The sequence below is a fragment of the Mus caroli genome, chromosome 19 (genome assembly GCF_900094665.2).
Source record: "Mus caroli chromosome 19, CAROLI_EIJ_v1.1, whole genome shotgun sequence".
In the NCBI taxonomy this organism is placed as follows: Eukaryota; Metazoa; Chordata; class Mammalia; order Rodentia; family Muridae; genus Mus; species Mus caroli.
Genome location: NC_034588.1, coordinates 1,586,173 through 1,598,018, shown reverse-complemented (window position 1 = coordinate 1,598,018; position 11,846 = coordinate 1,586,173). Strand labels below are relative to the sequence as shown.

At 47.1% G+C, this 11,846-nt stretch overlaps 2 protein-coding genes across 2 annotated transcripts in view; one reads left to right on the top strand and one right to left on the bottom strand.

Moving 5' to 3' along the window:
• Positions 1-6,762: 6,762 nt before the first annotated feature.
• Ccdc87 (coiled-coil domain containing 87) lies at positions 6,763-9,922 on the bottom strand. The gene has a single exon (XM_021151628.1). It carries the CDS (start codon positions 9,810-9,812, stop codon positions 7,245-7,247), a length of 2,568 nt encoding a protein of 855 aa, XP_021007287.1. The 5' UTR covers positions 9,813-9,922; the 3' UTR covers positions 6,763-7,244.
• Positions 9,923-9,969: 47 nt separating this feature from the next.
• Positions 9,970-11,846, top strand: part of Ccs (copper chaperone for superoxide dismutase) — a 14,631-nt gene continuing 12,754 nt past the window's right edge. Inside the window, exons 1-2 of the mRNA XM_021151626.2 lie at positions 9,970-10,097; positions 10,394-10,466. Of these exons, the coding sequence (XP_021007285.1) occupies positions 10,059-10,097; positions 10,394-10,466 (112 nt within the window). The 5' untranslated portion in view covers positions 9,970-10,058. The remainder of the gene's footprint in view (positions 10,098-10,393; positions 10,467-11,846) is intronic.

Here is an 11,846-nt window from a genome sequence, read left to right as displayed (position 1 = left end):
TAGCTAGCCGTCATGGTACTCAGGCTCTGTGAGTTCCTTGCTTTAGATCAAGCGTGTGAGATCGTGGAGGATCTGCCTTTCTGTGCCCAGCTTACCTCACTCAATGTTTCCCGTTAAGTCACTGCTGGTTAGTATGTGTTTATTTTGAGGATCCTCCCTCTTCCTTGCCACTTCTAAGTTTCCCATAATTCCTACTCTTTCTCTCTTTTTTTCAATTTTTTATTAGGTATTTTCTTCATTTACATTTCAAATGCTATCCCAAAAGTCCCCTATACCCTCCCCCTGCCCTGCTCCCCTACCCACCCACTCCCACTTCTTGGCCCTGGNGTTCCCCTGTACTGGGGCATATAAAGTTTGCAAGACCAAGGGGCCTCTCTTCCCAATGATGGCTGACTAGGCCATCTTCTGATACATATGCAGCTAGAGACACGAGCTCTGGGGGTACTGGTTAGTTCATATTGTTGTTCCACATATAGCGTACTCTTTCTCTTAGTTGAACTTTTTCTCCTTCAGGTGGAGCAAGAGGAAGCTGGGAGTCCACTGCTGCTATGACTCCTCACTGGCACAAGGTGACACTGTTGAGGTTGAATCCTGCACCATCCAGTGTTAGAAGCCCTGAAACTCCTTGAAGGCCTGGAGATTAAGATTTGAAGCCCCCCGGGGCTGGAGAGATGGCTCAGCGGTTAAGAACATGGGTTTCTCTTCCAGAGGTCGTGAGTTCAATTCCCAGCTCACAACCATCAGTAGTGGGATCTGATGTCCTCTTCTGGTGTGTCTGAGGATAGTAACCCTGTACTGACATATATAAAATAAATATTTATAAAATAGATAAATAAATCTTTGGGCCGGCTCAGTGGGTAAGAGCACCCGACTGCTCTTACAGTCGGAGGTCCGGAGTTCAACCACATGGTGGCTCACAACCATCCGTCTGTAATGAGATCTGACTCTGTCTTCTGGAGTGTCTGAAGACAGCTACAGTGTACTTACATATAATAAATAAATAAATCTTAAAAAAAAAAAAAAGATTTGAAGCTCCCACTCTGAATATGCAGACCCCTGCAACTTCCCCAAGTCGGAAACTTGACTGTATAGTTTGTAGTAGAGGGGGACTGTGTTCATGCTTTCCCCCCAAAAAGAGAGAATCAGAAAAAAAAAAAGATTAAAAATTTGAGATGTGGTGGTACACCCTTTTAGTCCCAGTAGGGGACCTCTGTGAGCTCAAGGTTAGCATAAGCGACATAAGGAGTTTCAGAGCAGCCAGGACTACACACAGAGAACCTGTCTGAAAAAAGGAGGAGATGGAGAAGAGGAGGTAGTTTGTGGCCATCCTGGGCTACATAGCTAGTTCAAGCTGAGTCGGAGCTGCAGGCAACTCTGTCTCAGAAACAAAGACTCATGGATTCTCTGCTTTAAGGGAGGATTAGATTTAACCGAGAGTCAGCTGTGAAAAGCATGTTGCAGTTGGCAAAGCATGGGCAAACACTGACTTGATTAGTACCAGACCCACCCAGCCTAAAACCAGGGGCAGCACTAAGCAATGGATGCTGAATATATAAAGAGCCCCGAGAAACTGAGAAAATAAAAGCCAAAACCTGGAGGAGGGGCACTGCAGAGATGGCTTGGTGGTTAAGAACACTGGCTGCTCTTGGAAAGGACTGTGGTTTAGTTCTCAGCTCCCACATGGCAGCTCACAACCATCTAAAACTCCAGTTCCAGGGTAGTCAATACCCCGTTCTGTCACCACACATGTATAGACATGCATCCAAACACCTATACACATAAAACAATTTAAAAATGTTTAAAGGTTAAAGAAATCAAAACCTTGAGTAAGAATAAACATGCCATGAAACAGAACAAACTAGAATGAATATAGACCAACATTGATTTATCCTTTTAGAGAATGCTCTTAAGTTTCTATATGAGAAAGTGTTAGAGTTTGTGACCCCTGGGAAAAGACCATAGACCCAGTCCAATTATAATTAACAGATTCACTGATTCGCTGCCACTAGGATAACCAATCCCTGAGTCAAATTGGAGATTGCCATGAAGGAATGGTTTGGGGAAGGACTTCAATATCTATGCAAGCAAGCAAAAATTGGTCTGTTCTACCAGGTTAAATGATTAACGCAACTCAAAACAATATTTGGGTATCTGTGTAAGTTACAGAAGAAAAAAAAGCAGTTAGTCGTATCATTATAAGTAGATAGTCACGGCTGTACATTTTTGGGTATGTGGGAGGAGTCACTGACTCAGGGTTACTGGGGACTTATCTTCCAGGGATTGTGACAAATGGCTGGTGAGACAGAGACAAATGGCTGGTAGGTACCAAAATGAATGTCTAGCATAAAATAGAGCTTCTTTAGTCATTAACACTAAATATAAAAAGATGAAATTGGGCAATTTGAAGCTAAAAATAACGAAACTCCAAAGCTGTGATGGATCTAGAATGGAATGGGAAATTCAGTGAAGTGTGCTCAAGGCTCAGGGTACGGGGCTTGGGCTCAGGGTTCGGGGCTTGGGCTCAGGTCTCATGGCTCGGGGCTTGGGCTCAGGGCTCATAGCTCAGGGCTCAAGGCTCGGGGCTTGGGCTCAGGGCATGTCCTCCTACGGCATTTTTTTTTTTTTTAAACAGGGTTTTACCTTATAGCTACAGTTGAACTTGGAATTCATTATCTATCTCAGGTGAGCTTCTTGGCAACCCTACTGCCTTCTTTTTGCTTTCGTGTCTTACTAAGTTACCTAGTCTGGTCTTGAACCCATTCTGTGGTCCAGGCAGAGAGTGGAATTGTGGACCTCTTCCTCCTTAGCTTCTTAGGTTACAGAGTTCTGCCACTAGGTCAGACTATGTCTGAGCTCCATCTCTGGTCTACCCTGCCCCCAGTTTTGAGATAGGTTCTCACTAAGTAGCCAGTCCAGGCTGGTCTTCAACTTGTTTATGATTCTCTTGCCTCAGTCTCCCAAGTGCTGGGGTCATGGGCATGTGCCACCATGTTCAGCTCCAAGATATGACAATTTTTAAATTGTGTGTGTGTTCACAGGTATGTACATGCCACAGCACACCTGTGAAGGTCAGAGGACGACTCTTGGGGGTCAGCTTTTGCCTTCTACCTTGTCAAGGTATGGTCTCTTTTATATCTGCCATTGCCTGGTTCACTCCAAGCTGGCTGGCCCATTGCTTTTACTTGGGTTCTGGGGGCTGAACTCAGGCTAGTAGACTTGTATAGCTAGTACTTTTACCTTCTGAGGCATTTTCCTAGCTTGAGAGCTAAGACATTTATTCACTCACTTAAGTATTTTTGCAAGACTGACAATTGAATCCAAACCTGTGCACTAGATAAGCACTCTATCACTGACTGATCTGTAGCTCCAGCCCGCCCCCCCCACACACACACAAAGATCCCCCTTTTTTTGAGACAGAGTCTCTCCACATAGCCCTGGCTGGAATTCAGTGTATAAACAAGGCTAGACTTGAACTCACAAAAATCCATCTGCTTCTGCCTCCCTAGGGCTGTGACTAAAATTTTATACTCAATACACTTGGCTCTAAGATATTCTTGATGTCCTTAAATATGTTGGTATCTGTGATGGCTGTTCTTGGATGTCAACCTACATCTGGAATTAACTAAAACTGAAAAATAACTGGGTGCACATGTGAGGAATTTTTGCCTAATTAAATCATTTGGAGTGGGAAATCCACTTCTAATCTGGATCTTTGATGTGGGAAGACACATCTTTAATGCAGATCTTTTCAGGTAGGTAGATCCACCTCAAATCTGGGCCATACCTTCTGTTGGCAGCCTATAAAAAGGACCTGGAAGAAGGAAGCTTTTCTCTTTGCCTGCTTGCCCTCACTCTCACAAGAACAGCCCTTCACTGGCATCAGAGCTGACTTCTTTGGGATTCTTTTTTTTTTTTAATTTTGTTTTATTACGTATTTTCCTCAATTACATTTCCAATGCTATCCCAAAAGTCCCCCATCCCCCCTTCACTTCCCTACCCACCCATTCCCATTCTTTTGGCCCTGGCATTCCCCTGTATTGGGGCATATAAAGCTTGCCAGTCCAATGGGCCTCTCTTTCCAGTGATAGCCGACTAGGCCATCTTTCGATACATATGCAGCTAGAGACAAGAGCTCCGGGGTACTGGTTAGTTCATCATGTTGTTCCAACTATAGGGTTGCAGATCCCTTTAGCTCCTTGGGTACTTTCTCTAGCTTCTCCATTGGGAGCCCTGTGATTTCTTTGGGATTCTAATGTACACTGAAGACCTGCTGAGACATCCAGCCTCATGGACTGAACAACTACTGGATTCTTGGGCCTTCCATTGGTAGACAACCACTCCTGGACTAGCTGGAAGCTAGTTGTTGGACATCCTATAAAGCCATTCTAATAATTTTTTTTGTTTTTGTTTTTCGAGACAGGGTTTCTCTGTATAGCCCTGGCTGTCCTGGAACTCACTCTGTAGACCAAGCTGGCCTCGAACTCAGAAATCCGCCTGCCTCTGCCTCCTGAGTGCTGGGATTAAAGGCGTGCGCCACCACGCCCGGCTCTCTAATAAATTTTTGTCTGTCTATTTACCTATATCTATGTGTAGATATAGACATACATATATAAATTTATTCTCTAAGTTCTGTTCCTTTTGAGAACCCTGACTAATATAGTACAAAGTTATAAAGTTATAAAAGCTTTAAAAAATACAGCTACCTAGGCAGTCGTGGCGTGCACCTTCAATCCCAGCACTTGGGAGGCAGAGGCAGGTGGATCACCAAATTTGAGGCCAGCCTGGTCTTGCAGAGTAAGTTTCAGAACAGTTAGGGCTACACACAGAGAAACCCTGTCTTAAAAAACCAAAGATAAATAAAATAAAATAAATAAATAAAATAGAAAATACAGCCTATTGCTATCCACGCCTCCCCCGGAAGTGGGTGGTCAGTCCCAGGTGGTAGAAAAGACACGAGCCTTCCTGAGGACCAGCTTTCATGTTTGTACTAGAAGGATTCATTCAAGCTTCCAGAGGAGGGAGACACCCAATAGTCCTAGCCACTATGACACCTGTGCTTCCAGCACGGCACGATAACCCTAATTAGACTCAAGGCCCACTGAACAAGAGGCAAACCATTCCTGGAGTTGAAAGTGTAGCTAGCTTGGGGCTAGCGGAGTCACAGGTCTTGGAGGAGAATTTACAACCACCACTTTACTAAATGAGGCATTTGTCTTTATGCCCACAGATAGCGTAGTCTGAACCCCTCATCAAGGACACCTCTCTTTGCAAAAGGTGGAGAGTGGTACAGAAAGTAACAACCAACAAAAATGTAGAATAGTGGGAGGCAGAGGAAGGCAGATAGATCTCTGTGAACTTGAGCCCAACCTGGTCTACTACACAGTGAGACCCTGTCCAAAACAAAACCAACCAAATCAAACAAAAAGAACGAAGAGGAAAACAACACACAGTGTGAGCAGTTAATGTCCTGTAGGTGCCTCAACAAAACTTGCTAAGTACATGTCTTAGTCAGGGTTTCTATTCCTGCACAAACATCATGACCAAGAAGCAAGTTGGGGAGGAAAGGGTTTATTCGGCTTATACTTCCATGCTGCTGTTCATCACCAAAGGAAGTCAGGACTGGAACTCAGACAGGTCAGGGAGCAGGAGCTGATACAGAGGCCATGGAGGGATGTTCTTTACTGGCTTGCCTCCCCTGGCTTGCTCAGCCTACTCTCTTATAGAACCCAAGACTACCAGCCCAGGGATGGTCCCACCCACCAGGGGCCTTTCCCCCTTGATCACTAATTGAGAAAATGCCTTACAGTTGGATCTCATGGAGGCATTTCCTCAACTGAAGCTCCTTTCTCTGTGATAACTCCAGCTGTGTCAAGTTGACACAAAAATAGCCAGTACAGTACAGAAACTGATAACAATTGTTTTGCAAAGAAGGAAACTGGGGGTTTGGACGGTTGGAGATTGATTTTTGCTTTGATTGTGACTGTGCCCTGATATTTTCCCTCTTGAAGGAAGACACTGTTTTAGTGGAGCCCACAGTTAAGAAACTTTTAATTGTAAAAAGACTTTGGTTTTTAAGAGAGATGGATATTTTGAAGAGATTGAAATTTTAAGAATATGTAAAGACTGTGGGACTTTGAAAGTTATTTAGATCTTGGGGATGAATAAGAATGTAAGGGTTGAGGCTTACTAGAGATGTGTTTGTGTGTCAAGTTGACAAGGGGTCAATTGTACTGGCTAGTTTTGTGTCAACTTGACACAGCTGGAGTTATCACAGAGAAAGGAGCTTCAGTTGAGGAAATGCCTCCATGAGATCCAACTGTAAGGCATTTTCTCAATTAGTGATCAAAGGGGGAAAGGCCCCTTGTGGGTGAGACCATCTCTGGGCTGGTAGTCTTGGGTTCTATAAGAGAGCAGGCTGAGCAAGCCAGAAGAGGCAAGCCAATAAAGAACATCCCTCCATAGCTCTGCATCAGCTCCTGCTTTCTGACCTGCTTGAGTTCCAGTCCTGGCTTCCTATGGTGATGAACAGCAATATGGAACCCTGACTAAGACAGGGTTGGAGGGTTTGTTGTCTTTTTCTTATTTTTAATTGTGTGTTTGTGTGATATGTACAGGTGCCCACAGAGGCCAGGGGTGTCAGGTGCTGGAGTTACAGGTGGTTGCAAGCCCCCAGTGTGGGTGCTAAGAATCCACTAGGTCTTTTTAAATATTAGGCTATATCTCTCCAGCCCTAGAGACTTACTCTTCAGTATACACCTTGATATACCAAGCGATTTTATTAACAAGTCCTGCCAACAATGTGCAAGCATGTAAGTGACAACATGGACCCAGATCCTCACAGAGAAGTTAGGTGACTTACCATAAGTTATACAGGCAGGATTTACATATGTCTGTTAATTTCAGAGCCCTAGCAATCAAGGATTATGCTACTGGGCCTAAACAAGAGTGATTTGGAGCTCTAAACAGCCAACTCAGCGCAGTGAGAAAGTCACTATATTTTTTTAAGGATCATGGCTTGTTCTGTCTGACCTCTATTATCATGAACTCCAAGGGACCATCTGATATAGGATTTTGGTTGTATTGTGCAGGATGGTTGACATACATGGGAATACCAAGTTTTATTTAGAATATCAAGAAAAAGAATCTCAATCTCTTTTAAAGATAATCTATATTTCTTCCAAAGTCATTGAGAGTTCTATGTGAGCGTTTGGGGGTGAGGAAGGGTTTGGGGGCACGTGGCCCCCTTAGCGAGTAGTGGGAGTATTCCCGGGGGCTACTAAAGCCTGGCTGCTGCTCTCTGTGAACGTGCATGATTGGTGGAAGGTTTTCTGGGCCTGGGTCAGATTGCGAATCCGCCGCTGCTGCTGGAGCCAGTAAAGCATCTCCACTTTGTCCTGCTTCATCTTCTTCAGATAGCTCTGCCCCTTGAAGGTCACTGGCTCCCCAAAGACTGACTCTATCCTTTCCAACAAGGAAACTAAATTAGATTCCATTTGATTGAGCTTCCTTTGGAGATAGCTACGGAACCGATTCTCCTCCAGTAACCGATTCATCAACAAATCAGGCTTTTGGAAGAAGCGATTGGGGTCAGAGGCTTGTTGCTCAAACCACTCCAGTCTTCCTAGCAACAACTCCCTCTTTTGAATGGGCTTCAGGACCTGCTCCCAAGCCTTGATCAATGCTGGTAGCTGTTGCAGGCGAGCATTGGAGCTGTATTTAATAACCATGTCTAGCCGATTCTGTTCAGGGACTTCCAGCATGACCCACAGTCGTTTGAGACGCTGCTGCAAGTTATGAATGTAGGCTCTCCCAGGTCCTGAGCCATCCTCTATCACTGAGCTCCAATCCCATTTTCCTGGCATGAACTCTAGCTCTTCATCTTGCAGCAGGGGAGGGGGTTGCTGAATATCTAGGTACTCTTGGACAGGGGTTGGTACCTCCACAGGAGCCTCTTTTTCATACATTTGGAAGATGACATGGAGGAAATCCGACTCCTGAAAGGAGAGGTACTTGAAGTAGTCCTCTGAAGACACGGAGGGTTTCAGCCAGTTCATCCATACACTCTGTCTGTCTGTTCGCTTGTCCCAGCTTTTGTGCCTTGGGAGTAATGTGAGAGAAGGCGCCTTCTCGGGGACGGGCTTCGGAGGGCTTGTTCTTCTGGAGTAAAGTCCAACCAGGTTATGGTTGATGATTGGCATATGTTTATCTTGGTGTAGAAAGTATGAGGCCAAGTAGGAGGACCAATCTTTATCTGCTGAAGGCTCAATTTGGGCTCCTTCTTCAAAAGATAAGTGACTAACAGAGACTCGGCTCATCAACTCCTTGTAGACCTCTCTGGTGGTGTTCCCAACAAGACGATCCGCATCCATTTCTTCAATGGCTTTACCATCCAGTTCCCCAGTCAGATGGTTGTATAGGACTCCAGCCCCCTCAACGTGGAAAGAGTCATTAAAGTATCTTTCAGAGAGTTGCACAGTAGCTACCTGGACTGTGACCTGATCATGTACCTTCAAAGCAACAGTGACTGGCTGTGGGTGAAGTGCGATGATTCTTGGGGGTTGGAGATCCCACTTTCCGGAGGCTTCTTCCTCCTGCAGGCTCTTGATCATTTGCTGCAGTTCCTCTAGGTGCTGCTGGGCAGTTAGGCGCCGGGTAAGGACCCCGAGGAGGGGAGGCAGGCCAGAGTCCAGCAGGGAGTAGCGACTCCACTCCATTGTCATGATCTTCATTTTCTGCTTCAGATCCTCAGCCACTATGTCCCGGAATGGCAGTGGTTTACTCTCTGAAGCCAAGATCAGCGGGGTGAGGGGATGAGGGGAGGGAGGAAGAAGGCTCAACTCATCTGCCAGACTCCACCCCTCATGAAGACAGGGCATGGACTGCCCCCTTTGGAGCCAGGAATAGACTGGTAAGGTGGGGAATTGGCGACTCTCACTGCTGGGAGAATGGCTAGGCAGTGGTACCATCGGTGAGGGTCTCGCTTCAATTTCTTTTTCCTTTATCATGGAGGGCACCCAGAGGAGCTGCTGTCTACTCTTCAGCTGGGGGATGGATTTCAACTCTTCCACTGGATCAGGTTCGGGCTCACTGGGGAAATCATATGGGCGGCTGAGTTGGACTAGGTAGTTCAGGTTGAGGCTAGAGCACGGCATGTGGTCTAAGCCAGTGCTGTGAGGCCAGGGGATTGGACAGAGCTTGAAAGTCCCAGGGGGACAAGGAGGAGGACGCAATTTGACTATGCCTCCCTGGGCGTGCTTTAAATTTAGCAGGGTCTGAAAATCAGCCAGCAGGCAGCGATAGACATCAGGACTGGTGAGGAAGACTGTGCAATCCCTGGCTAGGTTGACTGCCAACCGGCTGAGGGTGGCTGATTCAGTGAAGACCCTTCTAGAGGTTGGCAGGGTCACCAGCAGGTGCAGGTAGCGTACGAAGAGCTGCTCACTACTGATCAGCACGTAGGACTCGAGCCGCTGCCGCAGCTTCTGGTTGTTTTCGTAGTCCAGAATGGGTTCTATAGGAGGTTCCCGCCAGTTGCACTTCAGCTCTTCTAGAATAACCTCAGTGAGACGAAGTCGGTCCTTGGCAGTTACTCGTGCCGCCCGCCCACTGCTTGCTAGCCGCTTGGACACCTGGCGGCACAGCGGCCCAACTTTCAGCTTCGCCAGCGGGATTGATTGCAAAGGCGCGGCATCTTGAGAGGGGCGCTTCGGAGGCTCTGGAGGAGGCTTCGCCTTGCTGGGGAAGAGCGACAGCGGACTCAGCAACCGGTGGTAAATCGGCTTGAGGTCAGGTTCCTGACTGTGTGGTTCCATCTTTACCAGGTGGTTCCGGCTGAGCGGGTAGAGGACGCCAAATGGTTACTAAGGAAACTGCATCAATGCGCCTGCGCAGCCGGTAGCGCTACCCGATAGCTCAGAGGCCTCAGCCTAACGAGCGCACGCGCCAAGGAGGTGGAGCTAAGGGCGGCCCCCGAGACTCCGCCCATCCCACAAAGCAGAGTTGTGTTGGTCTCTGGACCCTACCGGTTCTGTGCGGCCTAGGCAGTGACAACAGCCAGGATGGCTTCGAAGTCGGGGGACGGTGGGACTGTGTGTGCGGTGAGTGAAAGCTTCATGTGGAGCCTCGCATAACTTCAGCCCTTGGGGTGATCATTATCTTGGGAAGCCAGGAAAGAACAGGCTCCTGGGGAGGTGAAATTCCGGGGTTAGGGTGGGGATGCCCCGGGGGGGGGGGGGGAGGGGAGGTATGACCACGATCCTGGAATGTTCATGAGATAATTAAGGAGGAATTTGAAGAGAAGTCAAGTGCAATGTGTGCTAAGAGACATAGGGGAGGAGGTGGCGAGTAAGGATCATGTCTGACATGTACCCGGCCGGCCTTGCTTCCCTTACAGCTGGAGTTTGCAGTGCAGATGAGTTGTCAGAGCTGTGTGGACGCTGTGCACAAGACCCTGAAAGGGGTGGCAGGTAAGAGCAGACTAAATCTTTGTGGGATCAGCCCAGGGGTTTGTGTTTAGCGGTATTCCGGTTGCTCAGATGCAGAAAGAATGAAAGGGAGTTTCTCAGAGTCCTCGAGATGCAGAGTGGAGGCCTCAAGCTTTGCCTAGCCAGAGCTTTCTTCTAGTACAAACTGCCTGTCCAGCTGCTGAACAGCATGGGACTAGCTAGAGTATAGAGCACTTCCTACCAAGGGCATTCTGGGGGGAGGGGGGAAGGAGGGGGTGGGGACATTTGAGGTCTGGCTTGGGAAAATAGCACAGTTCTGAGAAAGTAGGCAACATCCCTGGCCCAATTCGGGGACTTTAAGCCAGGAGGTCTGCAGGTGGGTGACCTGGCAGAAGAGGAAAGATATGAAAGGCAGAGTCATTTTCCTGATGCTAGAAACTGGCTTTTTTTGATTTTGTTAAATGTTCATTCAACCTTTCAGCCAGTATAGATTAGACACTGGGGGCTTCTGAGGGGAAATGCTTACCCCTATGCTTAGGTAAAGATCGTATAAGCTTTGGCAAAGGGGCGCTCCTAGAACACTTCCTTGGGAAGCCATGGTGGCAAAGGGAAAGAAGGAGATAAGAGTCTGAAGCCAGGACACTGGTCCAGGACACTGGCCCGGGGGGAGTGGGGGGTGGGGTGGGGTGGGGAACCCCAGCGCGTATAGTTTCACAGATGCACAGCTTCGTGCTTATTTTCTGTGTTTCTGTTTCTGCAGTGTTTGAACAGTGTTCATAGCTCAATGTTGTCATGAGGAGTAAATTAGTTGATACAAGTCTTGAGCATGTAGTGAGAGCCCGCTCAGTTTCAGGGGATTGTAAGAGGAAAGAGGAGAAAAGCTTACAGGCAAAGGTGGGGTTTAGGAGGAAGATTGAGGGGGACTGATTGTTTTGTGTTTTGTTTTATTTTGAGATAAGGTCTCTCTCCACATAGCCCTGGCTTTCCTGGAACTCACTATGTAGCCCAGGCTGGCCTGCAGTTCACAGAGATTTGCTTACCTTTACCCCCGAGTGCTGAGATGAAAGTTGTGCGTGCGTGCGTGTGCCACCACACCTGACCTGGAACTATTATTTGATTTATTATTAGTGAGTGTGTACATGATGTGCTTTGGGGAGGGCTTGTGTATGTGGAGGTCAAGAACAACTTCAGAGCTGGTTCTCTGCTTCCAGATGTCTTGTGTAGCAAGAACAGTTCACCCAGGGCTGGAGAGATGACTCAGCGATTAAGAACACTAACTGTTCTTCCAGAGGTCCTGAGTTCAATTTCCAGCAATCATCTGTAATGGGATCTGATGCCCTCTTCTGGTGTGTATGTACTCACATACATAAAACATAAAATAATTTTTTTTTTTTTTTTTTG